At 39.8% G+C, this 19,672-nt stretch overlaps 2 protein-coding genes across 2 annotated transcripts in view; both read left to right on the forward strand.

Moving 5' to 3' along the window:
- The first annotated feature begins 145 nt into the window (after positions 1-145).
- LOC115356248 (uncharacterized) lies at positions 146-7,166 on the forward strand. The gene is made up of 7 exons (XM_030047338.1): positions 146-208; positions 3,157-3,369; positions 3,469-3,704; positions 3,911-4,010; positions 5,211-5,423; positions 5,604-5,839; positions 6,495-7,166. Exons 2-6 carry the CDS (start codon positions 3,165-3,167, stop codon positions 5,828-5,830), a joined length of 981 nt encoding a protein of 326 aa, XP_029903198.1. The 5' UTR covers positions 146-208; positions 3,157-3,164; the 3' UTR covers positions 5,831-5,839; positions 6,495-7,166.
- Positions 7,167-10,508: 3,342 nt separating this feature from the next.
- Positions 10,509-19,672, forward strand: part of trdn (triadin) — a 38,946-nt gene continuing 29,782 nt past the window's right edge. Inside the window, exons 1-2 of the mRNA XM_030047845.1 lie at positions 10,509-10,527; positions 16,334-16,549. Of these exons, the coding sequence (XP_029903705.1) occupies positions 10,509-10,527; positions 16,334-16,549 (235 nt within the window). The remainder of the gene's footprint in view (positions 10,528-16,333; positions 16,550-19,672) is intronic.

Here is a 19,672-nt window from a genome sequence, read left to right on the forward strand (position 1 = left end):
CTTCTTAGAAAACAGGTGATTTCACGGAGAAGGTCTGGCTGACAAACAGAAAGTGAAAGTGTGTCGAGGGCTGGGGAGGGCTGGGGAGGGTTTTACATTTGCATGCTCACACTCAGAGCTTCATTTTATTTACAGGCCAGGGAAGAAAGACGAAGCAAGAAGGAACAAGCTTTGATTTGGCTTCAAACATAAAGAAATCCTCGGTCAGGTGAGCCACATTTTCACCTTATCATTGTAAACTGATGACAGCTTTGACTTAACGCTGAAAGCTATGGGCTACGTTTGTCAAAATCAAGTGACTTCCTTACTTGATGATTTCATTACACTACATGTTTTGTTGGACAGGAAGCGACATAAAAAATGCAGTGACCTCCTGAGCGTATACACACTGCACCTATATTGTGTGTATTCTGTATTGTTCACATACAAACCTTACAAGTGAAGGCAAATAATTCAGTCTAAGAGAAAATGCAGATGCAGACTGAAGCATCGTCCGGTGACTATGCAGGAGGCCTCAATCATATTGCAGTATAATTATATGTCAGTGACCTCTTTTACTGTAACATTGAACTCTGTTACAGTCACTCTACTTTTAGTATAGAGTGACTGTAATCTCACTTTCTCTTTCTTGAGAGAAATGCACATCTGTAGTCATATGCATTTCAGCCTGTTTGAGATAGAAAACAGACAGACAGACACACAGACGACGATGAAAACATAGCAGCCAACTTTTTAGGTGGAGATAGTGACCTTAAAAATAAAAATCAGTCAAGACAGAAAAAAGACTGAATATCACTTTTCCGAATTGAATAGAATAGGATAGAATATATTTTATTGTGCCCATATGGGAAGTTTTTCTTGGAGACTGTTTAATTTGTATTTTAATTTAACTTAAAATGTATTAATTAACCAGACACAGAATAGGTGTTTGACCAGAACTCTGGGCATTTCAGAAAATCAAAGAATGTGTTAGAATGTAACAGAAACACAGAGTTTGGTTCGGACCAATACACACTTTATTTACATTGCTACATATTGCAAGACTGTATTATTGGCAGTGTGCAGCCTGGCTGAGACCACTTGATCTTTCTTTTTTTTTTTTTGGAAAAAGAGCTCTAAGGCTCTATTGTAGTTCAACTCAGCCAAAGGTGGCCCATTGATGCTGAGCAGCATGCATGCTGCCAGATGGTCCCCCTGCAGCCTGTTCCTCAGGTCTGTCTTCACCTACACATAAATACAATTTAAAGTGAGTGGAACTTGGTAAATTGAGAAAAACCAAACCTGGATGGGGCTTGGGGTTTACTTGGTGCTGACTGGATTTACTCACGGCGCGATGTGGTGTCAACAGAAAGCAAACAGCCGGGCGCTGGGCGTCCCTAGCAACACGGCCAACACTACCAAGCTAACGCTAACGTGCTAGCTAACGTTAGCTAACAGTAACAACACACTTTTTAGTCGGCATTTTTAGGGACGTTAGCTAACGCTAACAACAGGCTTTTTTAACAACACGCATTTTGATGCCCCGGTCATGGTCGCTCAGCCGCCCGGTAACTTTACAGGAACCTTCCTCCTACTCGGCCCTCTCAGTGGAGACACGGCAGGTGAGAGGGCTGAGCCAGAGGACGTTCCTGTAGCAGCTCCTGCCCCCCAGATACTAGGGAGTTTAAGCAACGACGGATTTTGCGGCGGCTACGGCAACCGGAAATGGATCTGCGCTCTGCTGATCGAGACTTCAGCCGTCGCGCCGGCGTTGTCTGCCGTAGTAGCCTGATCTACAACGGCGAAAGGATCATTCTCACGTTGTCGCTACAACGCGTGATATAGGCGTGTCAGTTAAATAGTTTTCCTCATATTTCTGAAATTAAATGTGTTCTTGCACGTCATGCAGGTCACGCACTGATCCCTTCACACTCCGATCAGATGTGTGCTTAATTGTAAATAATTAATTATTATTATTAATATATTATTATTATTATTATTATTATTAAATCTTTAAATTATTGTCCGAAATGCACACATCTTTCCGTTTTGCTTTCTACCTGCACTTGGCATAATGACAATACATTTGAATAGCAAAAAAACTATTCACACTCACTATGAGTGTAACACTTTTAATTAATAAAACTGCACAGCGTTGACGCTGAGGAAAACGCTGCCGCTGTCGCGGTAGTTTGCTTAATGACTACTGTGGATTTGACAGCTACGGCAAGAGCGTCGGGTGAGAGCCATTTCCGGTTGCAGTAGCCGCCGCACAATCCGCCTTTGCTTAAACTCCCTACTAGCAGGAACACTGCAGAAGCCCCAGCCGCAAGCCATCCACAACCCGAAAAAGCTCCAGCCCGTCATGTCATATTTGGCTTTGACTATGACTGAACATTTGCTCTCACTTTAAGGAAAAAAAAATCGGGATATATATCTTAAATCGATATTGAGCCAAAATATATTAGGATATGACTTTTGGTCCATATCGCCCAGCCCTACTGTCGGTCGCAATGCAGTGTTAACATTAATAACATTAGGGTCGTTTTCACAGGCTTGAACAAAAAATGGATTAAACTTAATCTTGCTTAGGTACCTTGCTCTTGCCCTGTTCTCTCCCTCTGCTTTTTACCGCCTCCACTCTTGAGCACACAGCAGTAGCACAAAGCAGGTGGGTGATAACTCCGGTGCGTTTTCAAAATAAAATTAATTGCGGCGTAGTGTAACATGTCGTGATATTTAATTTATCATTTAAAACTCTGATCATAGTAAGTATATGTGCGCAAATATATGCTATGTGTGTATGTAGGGTCGTTTTCACAGGTCATTCATACAATATACTTTAAATTGTGTTAACACCCGAAAAAAAAAAAAAAAAAAAAACATCATTCCCAAGCCGTGGCGGCTTTTATTTAGCCGTGGCGGTGCGCCACGATCAATTACATGTAGGAAACCCTGACACATTCTTGACCAGTTAATTAACAGTTTGTTGCTCTAAATTTAAGTGTAGAGCTGATAATAATATAAAACAATAATTCAAAAAATTCCTCCATCAGGTTTGGGATGTTTGATGTAAGTCTTTGATTTGATTAAGGTATTCCCATTTAAGAGCCACCATGTGGGTGATTAGGATTTGGCACATTAGGTTCCTCACTACACTTTGTTGTGCTGTTGCAGGGTGGAAAATGAGGAAGTTTCTCAGTTTCCCTCCGGACAGCAGTTTGGATGCTGTCAAGAAGATTGAAACGTCCCTCTGTAAAAAACACCTGAAAAAGGTGAAGCACAGGGGGGAAACTTATGATTTCATCCTGATGTTCTGTCCAGTTATCTCTCGAGTTAAGACTGATATCATGTCAGCCATGTCCGCGCTGGAAGCAGAAGGCCTACCAGGTATTGTGCATAACTACTTAGGGTAAACAAGGACATTTTCACTGATTTGCCTTGTTAGTAATCGTAATAAAATCCTTAATCCTCCTTTATGTTTTTAAGGTGGTAAACCCGTGGTTCTGGTGGTCCTACATCACACCTTCGATCCTGACCTCTGTGTACCTGATAGCAGTAGAATAGTAGACAGAAATGATGTCATTGTGGCCGTGGACTGCCTGTTCTATGAAACCAAAGGACTGTTGAAGTGTCCACGCAACAAAATGGCACTCACAAAAATTAGGAAGACAGTCAAATCAAAGGATGGAGTGCAGAAATTACAGATCAAGATATTCAGAAAGGTATTACACAGACCTCCTTTCACTCATTTGTGCTTCACACTAGTCAAGTCTGACAGGCTTCCACATCAGTGTATTAAACTGTGCCCTCCACAGTTTTTATTGCTTCTGTCAGTTTCATGATGTTATCATTTTTCTGTGTAGAAGTTGTACTCTTTATATTCTTGCTAAAAAATACACTCACTGCAAACTGATGCTCTTTATTTCAGAAAAGCCGTTCAGATGAAAAGGTTAAAAGGGAAAGGGAACCACGTGTCTCTAATGAAGGCATTGTGACAACAGAAGAGCGCCCCACTGATCGAGCTAAAGGTAGGATTATCATTAAGATTTAACAATTAGGTGGAGTAAATATGGCACTTATAATATCTAATGAATGGGGAACATAGTTCATGACTGACTCTGTAAAACATCTTTCCAGTTTAACACTAAATTCTCATTAGACTGATACATTCACAAAAAGTAATTCAGTGCTGGCCATGCCTCTCTGTTGTTTAACACATTCCTCCAAAAGTTTTTAGCAAATGCCAGACTACAGACAGAGATCCTGAGTTCCCTTGCTAATAAACAAACAAACAAACAAACAACTAACAAAAGTGACTACCTTCTTTGGTGGCAGAGATGATAAACATATCCAAATTATCATTGCTTTATTGTTAAAAGTTTAAGCTTGTGTGCATTTTTTATTTAAATTTTGCATTAGTCACATGAAACTTGAGTTTGTTTCATCAGTGGGTTTATAAATCATGTAACAATCTGAAACCAAAGTATTTACATAATAATTTATTAATCGTTAGTGAACTATTGTGTAGCACCTAATCTAAAGCACAGATTACAAAACGCAATAAATTAGGCTACTTTACATTTTTAATACAAATGCTCCAGGCAAAAATGACATCTATGGGATGCCTTTTTTCCCCATAGGATGGTGAAGTCATGACATGCCCTACTCTGCCTCTGATTGGCCAGTACTCAGTGCCTTTGTTTGTTGGGTTGCTTATGTTTAGCTACATGACATTTGGTGCTCCTAGTGCATTTTTGCATAAAACAAATTTGAGCGCCAAAATAAAAGTTGGTTTCTCTGGTCATCTATAAGAAGTTGTCATGGAATACACTAATAAAGAAGTGTTTTTTTTTTTTTGTTTTTTTTTTTTTTTTTTTTCATTAAAAGGCACTCCCTCAGGGGAACTGGCTAGTGATGCCGGCATCAGCCCAAATATATCTTACAGGGGGTGAACTACTGCAAAATGAAAAACGAGAACAACTGCATAGTGGTAAAGAATGTGATGTGCACAGCAAATTTGAGAAGATTTAAATAAAAAAAATCTTTGAAGTTATCACATTACATACACACTGAAGGTTTACCTGATGGTGGGGTTAACAGTCATTAGGATGATGCTGATATTATGGTCCAGAATTTGTTGGATTAAATCTCAGGTTTACCTTGTTTTCAGATTAGACAAAAAGATACAAAAGTGAGGCATTACTGTGAGCTTTTTTGTGTCATTGCAGCGAAGAAAATGAAAAGGTTTCTCAGTTTCCCTCCTGACAGCAGTTTGGATGCTGTCAAGAAGATTGAAACGTCCCTCTGTAAAAAACACCTGAAAAAGGTGAAGCACAGGGAGGAGACGTATGATTTCATCCTGATGTTCTGTCCAGTTATCTCTCGAGTTAAGACTGATATCATGTCAGCCATGTCCGCGCTGGAAGCAGAAGGCCTACCAGGTATTGTGCATAAAGTTATGGTAAATCAGGACATTTTCACTAATTTGCATTGTTAGCAACCCTGATCAAATTTTGTTAATTCATGAATTCATTTATTTATTTCCAGAATTACAATATAGTGGCCATTGTTCAACAAGTGCATTGTTTTGTTCTCCTTTCTGTTTCCTTTATGTTTTTAAGGTGGTAAACCTGTGGTTCTGGTGGTCCTACATCACACCTTCAATCCAGACCTCTGCGTACCTGATAGCAGTAGAATAGTAGACAGAAATGATGTCATTTTGGCCGTGGACTGCCTGTTCTATGAAACCAAAGGGCTGTTGAAGTGTCCACGCAACAACATGGCACTCAAAAAAATTAGGAAGACAGTCAAATTAAAGGATGGAAGACGGAGTAAATTCTGGAAGTGATCCAGAGAGGTATTACACAAACCTCCTTTCACTCATTTCTGCTTCACACTAGTCAAATCTGACAGGCTTCCCCATCAGTGTATTAAACTGTGGCCTCCACAGTTTTTATTGCTTCTGCCAGTTTCATGGCACTTCATGATGTAATTTTTCAGTGTAGAGGTTGTAGTAGAAGTGTCCATGCAACGATACAGCAATAAAAAAAAAAAATATCACGAAAGCCGATATTGATACTGAAAAACTGAAGAACTTAAAGAGAAGGCTCAAACTGAGGTATTACACAAACACACCTCCTTTCAGGCAGCTACACTTGGCCTATTTGATATTCCTGCTAATGTAACCACAGCTGCTCCATTCCCAGTATAACAGGCTACTGGAGGCAGACAAATAGTTTCTGAGCAGCCAAGGAGGTCAGAAAGTAAACAGCTCTCTCGTCCCCTGTTTTACTCTTGTGACTGATGTATGCATTTCTGCAATTTATTTGAAATGTTGTAGATATAGATTTCTCAAATACAGTACTTGAGGAACAGTGGCATCCACTGTTAAAGTTTCTGAACTGATATTTAATTTCTCTCTCTCTCTCTCTCTCTCTCTCTCTCTCTCTCTCTCTCTCTCTCTCTCTCTCTCTCTCTCTCTCTCTGTGTAAATTGTGGCTGTTTCGGTTTAGGACTGTCCCTGAGGATGCTCACTGAAGGAACCCTGGTTTGGACCCTGACTTCTAAGTCGGGGGGCAGAGTGATGAAAAAAAAATGACGAGAGGAGAACTTGGCACAAAGAATCTTGCAACATATGACCATTGGCAGTAAAGCATATGCATTAATACATACATATACCTTGGCCTTATTTAACATAGGCTCAAATGTAACCATGCTTAGATGCTGGATGGTAGTTATGCATGCTAAACTGTAATCAAGCTTATGCCTATGCTCATGTAATCAACTCATAATTAAGGTAACCAGCATAATGATGGTCAGTAATTAATGTAAATATCTTCATCTTACTACATATACACAGCATACATTGTAATGACCGACTCTGAGTTGGTCTTTGTAAAGTATTTCCTTAAAATGCTGGAGTGTGCATGTAATATGGTAATAAGGTAATCTATTAAACTGCAACTGTTTAAGTGACAGTGGAGGGAATTCACCTGCACATTCTGCAAACACCTTATCAGTATGTGACATGGGTGTTGATAACACATGTCAAATGATTTAAGGGTGATTCTTAACACCTTTTTTTTTTTTTTTTTGCATGTGTTTACAGGCATTTTGGGCAATTTTAGTATGACCTTGTCTCCAGGCCACACTTACTCAGTCCTGGTTAATTTTAAGTAAAGTGTTTAATAAGTGTAGAATCTGGATGCAAATTAATAAAATATATCATATTTTTTGCAATATGTTTGTATTTTCTTTTTTTTTTTCAATAAAAGATCACTTATCCCCTGGGATCACTGTCATTTCCACCACACCGTACAAAAAAAAAAAAAAACACTCTGTCTCACCCAGAGACAGAGTGGTGAAGTCAACATTGTCACTGCTAAAGCTAAGACATAGATAAACTTCGACAAAGAAAGCCTCTCATACAAGCCTTCATAGTAAACTTGGATTCCAAAAACAATAGCCATTTCTGGAAAATGGAAAAAACTGGCTCTGTAATTTTACGATTTTACAGCACACACTCATCATGCAGTGTAATCGACGTCTCTGGTAACCAGTCGTGTGCTGAGTATTTCCTACACACACATATTTTTGCTCAAATATTGCTGCAAAGACCACTTCTGTAATTAGTCTCTATTATGTTGAATGGACTTGTATCTTCATGTGCAACTAAACAAAACTAAAGCTGGCAGAAAGAGAGTGCAGCACGATGAAGACACAAGACAGTGTTAGTTCAGCTGCTCATTACTCTTAGCCAAGTAGCAAACAACATAAGCTGGCCAGCCACATAGCAGCTGGCTTCTGTTAATTAAGTTCATGATTATTGAAGATTTTGTGTATTCACAGAGCCCTTAGGCAAACGTGCTATAAGCATTATCAGCAGAAAATGTGAAGAAAAATGCGAAGCTGTGTGTAACGTTAATATTTGAAAATGCGCTAAAATGACGTTGAAGAGAGAATAACAGAATTTGAACACTGAGAACTTATTTTTTCCTGACAAATATTCCACTTTTGCTTTCAAATGATTCAGCCTTGAAATGTCTCAATAGAAATATTCTGGAAAAACAACAAAAATGTAGGAAGATTTTTATGTCCTGTCTACTTTTACTCTTTGCTTTAAGAGCTGTCACTCATCTATAAAAATATGTCTCCATTCATAACTGTTGCTCTTGTAGGTGGGGCAACCCAGTTGTTTATTTTCAGATCACAGACTGGGCTGTTCATCTTAACTATGAAGGAATATGATTATGCAGTATTGTTCAGTGGGGAAAACTGTGTGTCCATATGCATTAATTGCATTATGTTAAAAAAATAGGGGGCGTCACTGTCTGGGTGTAACTTAGTTCAGTAACACTATACTGCTTCATTCCGATAATAAATATTATTCTACATGTTGATTTATTCATGAAACCCAGTTTTTAAGTTACATAATAGTGCCTTTAATAAAAAATACATAAAGTATGACCTCCAATCAGTGATAACTAAAAGGCACACAATGTATTTGGTTTTCAGAAAAGCATCCTATCCTCGTATAATTTAGAGAAGTTTGATAACACTGTGATACATTCAAGGAATTTATGCCATGTCTGTATAAAAAGGTGATAAAATTTTCCCTGAGAAAAGCAGCGGGCAAACTGCAATTCGGCAACTCAAGATCATAGTCCAAATGGATTCATTGGTATCAGTTGCAATCAAGAAAACATGAGTTCTGATGGACAAATGGGTGAAGTGCCCCTTTAATGTCTACATCAGCGAGAGAATTGCAGATTGATGGCAGTGTCCATCACATCCATAGTGCTTCGCCCACAGCCCTGAGAAACCATTAGGCTGGGAGGGAGTGAACTGAAAAAAAGGTAAGACTCTTTCCTTGCATCTGCACTGCTCTGCATCGAGCTTCATCATCCATTCATTAGCTTTGTCCTCCCATTTCTTGCTGTCATTCCACTGAGGAGGATCTAGATTCAAAAAGTCTGGACTGGGCACATCATCACAGGTCAGTAACGACATTCATTCTGCTGGCTCTACAGACATTTTCTGCAGCCTGTGTGGTTGTTGCACTCCAGGCCCTGTCAGTGTTAGTATCTCACAGCCTTGACTTTTTTTTTCCTTTTCGCTACTGCTGGCACCTTAACACAACACAATAGTGTATATACTGTATTGATCCTACACTGAAATGGGAGCAAAAGGCCTACAGACATAAACGGAAAAGTTCCTGCTTTTGAATTTATGTGACATTTAAATGAGTCAGACTAATTTTTAAGTCTTTGTCAGTGCTGCTCTTGGTTTGTCTAAGGAAAGCAGTCTGGAAAATCACAATAACACAGGAAAGCTGCACTGGCAAAAAGGAAAAAAATGGTGGCAAGTGGAAGTTTACCACCAGGGGCAGAGAGACAAACACCACCTAGTACAGAGTTGAACAAAGACTCCTGTGCTATTTAATTTTCTAATCAGTGTTTTTAATATATATTTTTAGATATTTATTGTTCTACCAACTGCATGCTGTGTGTGTATAAGATGTGTTAGTAAGCTGTTTAGAAGAGAAGTGCGCTTAAGCCATTTGGATTGTCCCTCTCCCTCTCTCCTGGCGTGATGATAGCTCTGTACTGACCAGTGGAGGTCTGCAGTGTGTGTGTGTGTGTGTGTGTGAGAGAGAGAGAGTGAGTGTGTGTGTGTGTGTAGGGGGGGCTCTGTAGGGCGGTATGGGTATAGGAAGGGAATGGGAGTGTAAGGTCACACCCCTGGCCTAAAAAGGCAAAGCAAAGTGCCGGTGGTATCGAGCAGGTCTAAGAATAACCCGAGGCCTGTGACACGGACAGAAGTGTGAATGTGATTGTGCCTAATTAGGTCCAAACACTTCTGTTGCAGTGCAATTACATCAGGTATTATTCTAAAGTTTTTTGGGGAAAAAAACAAATGAATAAGAGTTTTTGGTGTGCAGCTGTAATGATAGTGTAACTTCATGAATCAAGCCACTTCACAGTGGCCGGTGGGATCAAGTTACGTTGAAGCTCTCTTTCTCTCTCTCTCTCTCTCTTCCCTCTTTCTATCCCTCTCTTCTCCTCCCTCCTCCCTCGCTCCCTGTGGCCGATCTAATTCTATCAGGGCCAGAGGAAAACTTTTAGGCTGCTCCCTCCACCGCCACAGCCCCAGCCAGGCAAAGGGCAAAGACACTGACTGAGTGTTACCACCTTAACTTGGTCTGTCTGTCTACCCACCCCCCACCGACTGGGACTGAAGTCAGCTTTCCGGACCACTCCACAGTAATTGGGACGCCCTTATCCATCAAGATTTTGCCCAGATTTGCAAGTGGAGCATGGAAAGAGCAGTTTAGCGTTATTGGCGGCTGAACTTGGCTCTCCAAATGCTCAGCATCCACCGTCGGCTTGATTTTGCTCAACTGAAAAGCGAACACTGGGATTAAAACTCACAAGCGGATCAGCTGTACATGCATGTGTTTCCACGGCAACGTCATCTGCATAAAGGATTAACCGTTGGTGTTGGAACATAGCCTTTATTTTGAAACCATGACAGAGACAGTTGAAGGTACAGTATCAGCTCAGTAAGCACGGCTATAATTTAACTCCTTTACGACTTTAGAGGACTCTTTTTTAAAAGGTGTGCAAACTGAAAATGTGCAGAGAAAGGTCGGATGCTATTCTAGGCCTTGATGTTTTGCTAATCACAAGTACACAAATCGTGACGTAGGCGCTCTCTCATGTTGAACAGTGCTGTCTGGGGTGTAGAGGAATTTCATGATTGGAAGTGTCTAAAAATATGGCGCTATCAAGTATCGGCTATTTGCTGTGCAGCTCTGAGGCCCCTGTGATGACAGTGCTGCATGACCAGCCCACATCAACATTGCTGCCTGCTACATACAACATTATCAGCTGATTTAAAGTTCAATCAGTCACTCTTTCTGTTAAGAGGGCACAGGTACAGCTGAGAATGAGCTGGACTGTAACACTTTTTCCAAAGACAGGCCATGACTTTTGATTTGGTTTTACTCTAATTTAAAATGCATGTTCAGAGATGCATGGCTGCTGAGCACAGAAAAAAAATCCTGGTTGTTTTTTTGTTTGTTTGATTTTCTTCAAGAGTGAATTTATTACAAAGGCTGTTGAAAATAGAGGTATGGAAGTTGTTGAATATGGTTAAACCAACCCAGGGGACTTGTAAACCCTCCTGTGTAATATTTATTTACAAGTCAGATCCTCTATCTTGTAAAATTGTCATTAAATATTTCTTAGTGTATACACATCAAGAAAGTCCATAATGGGACGGAGTCCATTGCTATCTCTGAGGCAGAGAGCAGATGAAAGGCAAAATTAGGACTCTGCTCAGTGAAAATTTGCAGTCACAAAAACAGTTGGTCTCCAAACAAAAAATAATGTTTTAATAATCTACACAGTGGAATGGAGAGGAAGTGATATCTGCACTAAGGACATGTGATCCATTTACTTATATGTTTTACTGTATCTCAAGTCCTCTACATGTACACCCTGCAGTTTCAGCATGAACATTACAGTAGATACAGGGCACCTTTACTAGCTGCAGAAATGGCTGCTGGACTCAAACCCTTTAGCAGCGCCACCATGCTCCAACCGCTGCATCATAAAAGTCTCTGATGTGCTTAGTTCAGCTCTATTGACTAATTAAGGAAATGTAATGGCTACAATCCCCATGTGCTGCGAATAACCAGCCGCTAGCTCCTAATGTCTGCTGTGAGATTAGCTGCCATGGATACTGACAGAAACATCAGAAATGTCATGCACCTACTGGAGACAGATCATCCAAAAAGGAAGAACTGTGCATGGATGGATAGTCAAGCCATTTATAAATAAAGACATTCTTGGAAAAGTGAATGAATAGAAAAATCGTGCAAAGTGCAGACGATGCGAAGATAATGAGCTGATTTTTTTTCTTTGTTCAGTAATGCACATAGCCGCTAGATCTTTACCTAAGAAATCTGTTTTGATTTACTGGTTGATTTACAGATTTGAACTCGGCACTTTCTGACAGGTTTGAGCAGAAGACGCTGGTGGCAGTAGCCTTAGTCTGTAACAGAAAGATGTGACAGGCATTGGTTTCTATTTCTTTGTAAAGCCCTTAATGATAACTTGCCATTTTACATCACCTCCTTATTAAACTGGCCCTTTATACATTATTTGGCTCATTCAGGTGATTGCTTAATGCTTGAAGTCTTGCACATCTTTTGTGCTGCACACACTTGGAACACACATTAAAACTTAACACGATTGAACCTACAGGTCGATTTAAAACCAACTACTCCAACCTTGAATATAACTATTTTTATCTGTGGTCTGTTGCTGTTTGTTTGTTTTTCCATTAATTATTGTCTGCAAGTGTTTATTCTGTTTTTAATTGTACTCTCGACATCATTAAAAATGAGCGCATACCCTCCCTCAGTGATTCCTAAAGATTTAAATAAATACGGAATGCGTGAATGAATGAGTGAATGAATGTAGGGTCCCCAGATCTACCAGAAAACCCTGGCAAGAGGAAGCAAAACAGTAACACTCATTAATAACAGTAACCAGAGACGAGATGCCCTTGAGCAAGTTAATTAAAAGGGCATTTTATTGTGGGGAATCCAAAGGCTGGCAGTGGCTCCACTTCCCGGTTGTGTGTGTGTTGAAAAAGACCATGTAGTGTCAAACAACAACTGTTCAGTTGTTTCTCATCAATGTTGGTTGTTAATGAGTCACACGTAGATGCAGTTTTACTATAAATGAATAGATTTTTCATTTTAACATTTTAATTTGCACCAAATGACCAATCCTTAGCTGCTGTTGCTGGTTGAGACCAGTTTTACGTGCTGAAAGTGACATTCAGTGATTCAGTGTGTTTGTTCCCACAATTTTAAGCATATACGTTATATATATGTATATTTTCAGGATGCTCTGTTGAATCTAATTAGCTTATGCCAGGGTCACAGCACCCCCTACTTTAGATTTTTTTGACAGTGACCTTCGAAAAGGCATCTCTACCATGTCCAAGATTCACTTTTCCAGCAGAAACGAACTTACAGTTTGTTCTTCCTGTGTTCGTTCCCACAGTTTCAGTCTAACATAAAACATGTTACATATCAAAACGTTCAGCATTTTCTGTTGAATCTAAACATATCATGGGCAAAGCAACCATGTCTCTTCTGTTTATGGTACATCTCTCAGAAGTCATCAAAGCTATACTAGGCCAAATTAGCTATCAAAGCAGGGCTCCGGTCAGGTTCACAGAGCCTCTAACTGTAATGTTACAGTAACTCTTGCTTTCGTCATTTTATGAATCCAAATAATAACTTTTTTAAACGTAGCAGCATAAACCTCTGAAAACACACAATATCTAGAGAAAATTCATTCACATGTGTAGAGACAGATGTCCGATGGCAACATCTACTACACACTACGATTGGCTGGTTTGCATTTGGGGGCGGGACTTGGGATCAGTCAGATACAAAGTAGCTATTTAGTGGACTTTCCATAAGAACTGAAACTGTTCAGTCGTAACTTATGCTCATATCAAACATGTTCAAGCATGTGGAGAAACTGTTGAATTTACAGTAACTGAGACATTAAATCCCCATATTTACCCATCATAGTCATTTGAGAACCACTGTCTGGGCTCTAGTTTCTAGTTTGGCACGCCGTTCTCGGTGGCGCAAGTACTCCGCCGTCCCTCCTACCGGCGCAAGGGAGGAGAGAAGGCGTGGAGTGGGTTTGACACAGCCGATTCACATGTAACCAATCAAATGAGCCCCTGTCCTTGCCTTTAAAATGCGCTGCGCGAAGGCGTAATGAAAGTTTACACAGCTGGCATGGAGGTCTATTGCTGCAGGCAGAGCGGAGCTCAGGAGACAGGCGCGGAGCGGAGACCGGCGAGCAGTGCGGACACGTCACCAAAACCTCACAGGCAGGCTTCCGGAATGTCAGGCACATGAACGATGCAATAAATACCGAAAAAAACACTATTCAATGCTACGATCACAATCAGCACATACATATATCTCCATATCAACTGTCCCGTCACAGCTGATGTCAGATCAAAGGAGATTGGCACCGTTTGTGCTGATCGTGAGGTTTTGGTGATGTGCGCCAGGCAGCCAAACTTCCACTGCGCCGGCTCCGCTCCGCCTTGCGCTGAAAGTAGACGTGGTTTCAGATGGCGAGCTTTTGGCGCACCTCGGCGAAGCCTTTTGGCACGAAACTGTCACTGCGCCAAGCCGAATCTGTCGGCACCTCCCCCCGCTGCGCCGGCACTCCCATCTCGGCGAACCTCCACCTGCGAAACTTGGACACTGTCCGCCTCTGCCGTTTTGCCGGTCGAAACTAGCTCTGCGCGGGGTTTGCCTTACTGCGCCACCCCGCGCTGCGCCGGGAAACTAGAGCCCTCTGTGTGTACATCCATCCAGCTACAGTATGGGTTTGTGTTAGCCTGTCATGCATCTAACAGAGACCATTAATAAAGGAAGAATGGCACATGGATTTACCTGCATTTATAGATAAAGATGTTTTTACAGTTTTTAAAGAAGTGGACCAACAGAAAAATCAGTACGGTCTTGCATTTTTAAAACACTAAACACTTCTGACCTCTTGTTCCTTTAACATTACATAGGAAGGATTCATTCAAATTCATTTTTTTCTCAACAGTCCAGTTAACTTACAGTAAATAAGTAAACCAATTAAGTAAAAACACATGGCTGCTGCAACATGTATGTAACAATCATAACAGTCATATTTTTTAACTGCACACATACACAAAGTCAGGAGACCGGTATGAGATGCATATGTTTTAGGAAACAGATATCGTTAGTGTGTATGTGTGTGTGTGTGTGTGTGTGTGTGTGTGTGTGTGTGTTGCTAAGCTGCCTGAGTCAGCAGTAACAGAGTAACTCCGTTGCTGCCAACAGGGAGCTGAAGAGACTCAACAGGTGGGCTGAGCCCCCCAAACATGCACGCACGCACGCACACGCACACACACACACACACACACACACACACACACACACACAGTGACATTAACAACTGCACTGCAACAGATTTTAAGGTTATGTTACAAAAATATTCATAAATAATCATGCATCTTGTTTTAACTTGAAGATGGTGACATGGTGTACATGATTAAACAAAAACAATATGTACAAGGATTGCATTATATTGTATTCTGTTTTTGCGACAATAGTGTAAGAGATTTTTATTTGTTCCTCATTGTTGTTGACTGAGGATACAGTATTGAAAACCATGGAAAGACACAAGAGTGACAGCCCACTGGCAAAGGAAATAATGAATAATGTCAGGTGCTGAATGTCAGGACTAAATACTTCTCAAGTCTGGAGGATTTACATCTTCCAGCAGGGAGCATGCTGATTTTCCATCTGCTGTTATATTACCTGCAGCATCCAGTGCCTGTTTTTATGTTAATTCTATGTGAATTTGCATGTGACGCACTTGGTGCATGTAATTTTGAAAAGCACTTTGAGCTACATTTCTTGGATGGAAAGTGCAATACAAAAAAAGTTCATTATTATTATAAGAATTCTCTTTTAAAATGTCAGTGTCAGTATCCACAGGCCCCAGCAGGCTGCCTTTATGATTTTAATGTGTTTAACAGTGCCCACAATGCAATAAAGACATTTTAATGCTACACTACCTGTGAATGCCTGTGAAAGACAAACACCACAGGATCCAACACACCCAAGAGGAGCCCTGATGACCCCATCTTCCTCAAAACAAAAGAATAAGATGAAAAAAAAAACAAAAAACCACAACATAAAATGACATGACATGACATGACATGACATGACATAAAATAAAATAATATAAAATTAAATTAATTTAAATTAAATGTAATAGTAGTAGTAGTACTAGTACTAATACAGCTCTGCCATCTAATGTAATTTCATAGCAACAAATTATTGAGAAATACAGTACAGTAGTATGTTAATGTTAATATTAAAAGAGCAGATTTGATTACACAGGTCTGGTTGAACACACTCAAATAACCATAATCTCCCATGCTGGCATGCAGATCATAAACATAAACAAAAACACATATTTTTACATAACCAAGAGTATGCACACATGTCACAGGGGTATAATTGTTATGATAAAATATAACATGTTCAGTGGTGAAGTAGAGAGTATATAGGGAGAGATATGGAGTATAGACACATCTTTTTTTCTGAGAATGTAAAGTATCCCCACCTATCAGCCAAATTATGAAATATATAGATTCATATACCCACTTCCCCCTCAGTGATCGACCCACCTGCCTGGTTCTGTTGAAAATCATAGTTTCTGTGTCTGACCACCTGCTCTCGTGACTCTCTCCTCAGTGCGTTCCTCCACCACCACCACCACCATGGTCATCGACAGTAAGAACGGAGGTGTTGGGTCGCTGCCTGCACGAATGTCCAAGAAAACATTTACGGATGACCTCTATTCCACGTTCAGCTCCCCGCTGGCCTGGATCCTGGTGCTGGCCCTCATCATCACCTGGTCTTGTGTTTTTATCATCATGTTTGATCTGATGGACTACAAGACCCTCTCGGGTAAGGACAGGCGCTTGTCAGTCATCCTCATCTTTCAGTTTTTTTTTTCAGGGACACAGTTGGAGGTCTTGGAAATTGGACAGCGAATAGGAGCTACAGAGGAAGAAAACTTTGCCAATTATTGATTGAGTGGTTACAATGATTGTAGCAGCATTGCCTCATTACAACCAGCCATTACATCCTGTGTGTCAAAGATATTGCTTTTTGTAGCTTTGCTGGGCATTGTTTCTTTGAAGCTTCATTCAAATTCTATCAGAGTAGAATACGGAAATGTTACAGCTTCCCTTACAAAGAGCACAGAGGCCTTGGCTCAGCTCAAATCAGAAAAGTCCACTGCTTTTTAGTTAAGGGATCTAGAAAGTATCGGGCCTTTTTGATGTCTAATCTCAAAAGCAGCACTTTAAGGCCTTTAAAACGTTTTGTAAAGATTAGCTGTGTTTCTGCAGCAGTTTGTTGCTGTGACAATGTGACCAGACAAATTAATTATTTTTCCAAACTTTCTTATTCTAACCTAACTGCAAACTGTAGTAGACAAATAAAGATTTGTGATCAACAGATCTTTGTTTTACAAAAATTAAAAACCTTTTTAATTAAAAGGCTGTATTCCCTGCTCTCTCTGCAAACTGTAGGAGGTGAGGGGATGCTGGAGTTTTTTAGGGCCGTGTGGAAGAGCCTTAATGCCTGCACAGCTATTGTACTTGCAATGCATGCTAGGAGTGCATCTCCTCCAAACTCTGCAGACCTTCAGCTTTCTGTCAGTGTGAAAACGCCCTTTTGGAGACTATCTAAATGGCAGACTTGGAGGAAATGCTGACACTCTCTCTTGTCTGCTGTGTTTTGGAGGACGTTCTGTTGTCACAGCCTTTGTTTCAGAATGGGCTCTTCTTCTTCAAGAGCAACACACACATCTCTCATTTTCTCTTGTTATTTTTTGTCCCCCCTGTCACTTGCAAGTCAGTGTTTTCTGAGGCCTTCGAGTGCTTAGTCTGTTGTTTGTGATGATTTTGATTGTGATGTTTGTGATGACAGCTGGACTTTGTGTTTGATGATGACAAAAAGAGAGAAAAAAACTGGGAAAAACACTGAACAGGAACAGAAGACTGTGTAGAGATGTATATTGTGTATTGTCATCATTACATCATCGTATTTTGATGTGATGTTCGGTTCAGATATCACTTCTATGCTCTACTTAGTATTCAAGCAATGGCGGTATTTTGTAGTAGTAATTTGTTGGGGATAGTTCATATCAATATTTAGTTTTGTTACCTGGTATTGATAATTTCACATCAGTAAAATTTCCTTTTTTTCAAATAATTATATGTTCACATGTTTCAGGCAAAGCAAATGTGTGTAAAAACAAAACAATACTAATGACATGGTCCTCTCTCAGCACATACTGAGTGATGCTTGCTCCACCAGTGTTCAGTTTCAGCTCATGATTGTACTTTTATTTGTAAAATGTCAGGTGACAGTTTTCAATAACGGAAGTATATTTGAAAACAAAATCATTACAGCTGAATAATATGACCTTAAACCTATAACTCGCAAACTTGCAGAAGACGAGGCCTGTTCAAAAACACTGAACATCAGCGTTCCTTTTTTTTTTTTTTTTTTTTTGGCACTACAGATTGTCTCTGTCTCCAGTGCCTGTTACCTTGGGCTAGATGCTTTTTCGAGGCAGACAGCTCATCAAGATGAATGACAAGTGTTGGGCTGGGAAATTGATTAACTTTGTGCCTCAAGGCCTCGAGGAGTCTAGGGGCAAAGCACTCTGTTGTTTTGAACTTAATGTTAAGCATACACTCATGTTAGACTACTGTGACTCATCTTGCCTCAAAATATTTTTTTTTGCCTTTTGACAAACCCCTGAGAAGTGCCATAAACTTGTTGCTTTCAGTAAAAAGTGGAATACATGCACAGAAATAGGTTGAATCTGTGTTTATTTATATGTGTGAGACATCACATTGTCGATGTATAACGAACAACAAAAATATATTTTATGTCACACTTTATTTGGACAGTGCAATATTTGTCATATCAACTTTGTATCAGCTGGGTTTCACAATTGAGTCAGTATATATGTAACTTCATATCAGCCTGTCTTGTAAATAATTATCTTTAATATCAATAGACTTTCCGCTGGCCTACCAGTTTTCTATCAGTCATGTTACGTTAATGCTATGATGCACATTTGATATAAAATTGATGCTAATTTGAATAATGCTGGACTATGCAAATAAAGTGATACCGAAATGTGTGACCAATAAAATGCACAACAATAAAATGTTAGGTTCACCACCAGTATCGTTTTAATAATAACTTAATAATAATAATAATAATAATAATAATAATAATAATGTCATTTTTTATGGTGTATGTATTAAATAATAATAATAATGGTGTATGTATTAGATAAAGGCTATTATTTAAACAATAGGTTAGTCCACAGCTCACTCCACCTGCATCGTCCCTCCTCCCTGTCCTCTTCTACTGTGCTTTGCATATTCTTATCACTCTATATGACCATCTATACATGTGTCTCTAGAAGATTTCTGTCATCTGTGTGTTTTTTGATTGTTTGTTTGTTTACTTTATAATGTCCCTTCCTTCATCCTTCCCTCGTGTAGAAGTTCCTGTATTTGTTGTTTCTCCCTGTAATCTGTTCTGACAGTATTTTTGACCCCAACAGGAACGCCCACTCCTCTCTCATCTTTGCTGCTGCTCTTCTGCTGCTCACTGCTCTACTTTGTGTTCTTCTTTTGTGTGCTACCTATGCTGTGTTCACATGGTGGACTAATAAAAAGCCAAACTATTATGTATTGAGACACGTCTGGCGACAATAAGGATTAATAAACCGTAAACTGTTTAATTTTTCAGGTGAGACAATGAAACACGCAGGTGAAACAATGTGCTTTTTTGAACATTGTTCTCAACAAAAAGCAAAGGAAAAGGAAAAAAAGCAAAGCAAAGAAAAGAAAAGAAAAGAAAAAATGTTTCTGTTAGATCTTTGCCCTAAATTAGCTATCTTACACATCACTGTAAAAAAATAACTGTATCAAGTACAGACAACTGATGATGTAACTCTTTGTCCAGCTAATTGATAAAGGTAATACGTTTTAACCC

This window comes from Myripristis murdjan, chromosome 24 (genome assembly GCF_902150065.1).
Source record: "Myripristis murdjan chromosome 24, fMyrMur1.1, whole genome shotgun sequence".
Classification (NCBI taxonomy): Eukaryota; Metazoa; Chordata; class Actinopteri; order Holocentriformes; family Holocentridae; genus Myripristis; species Myripristis murdjan.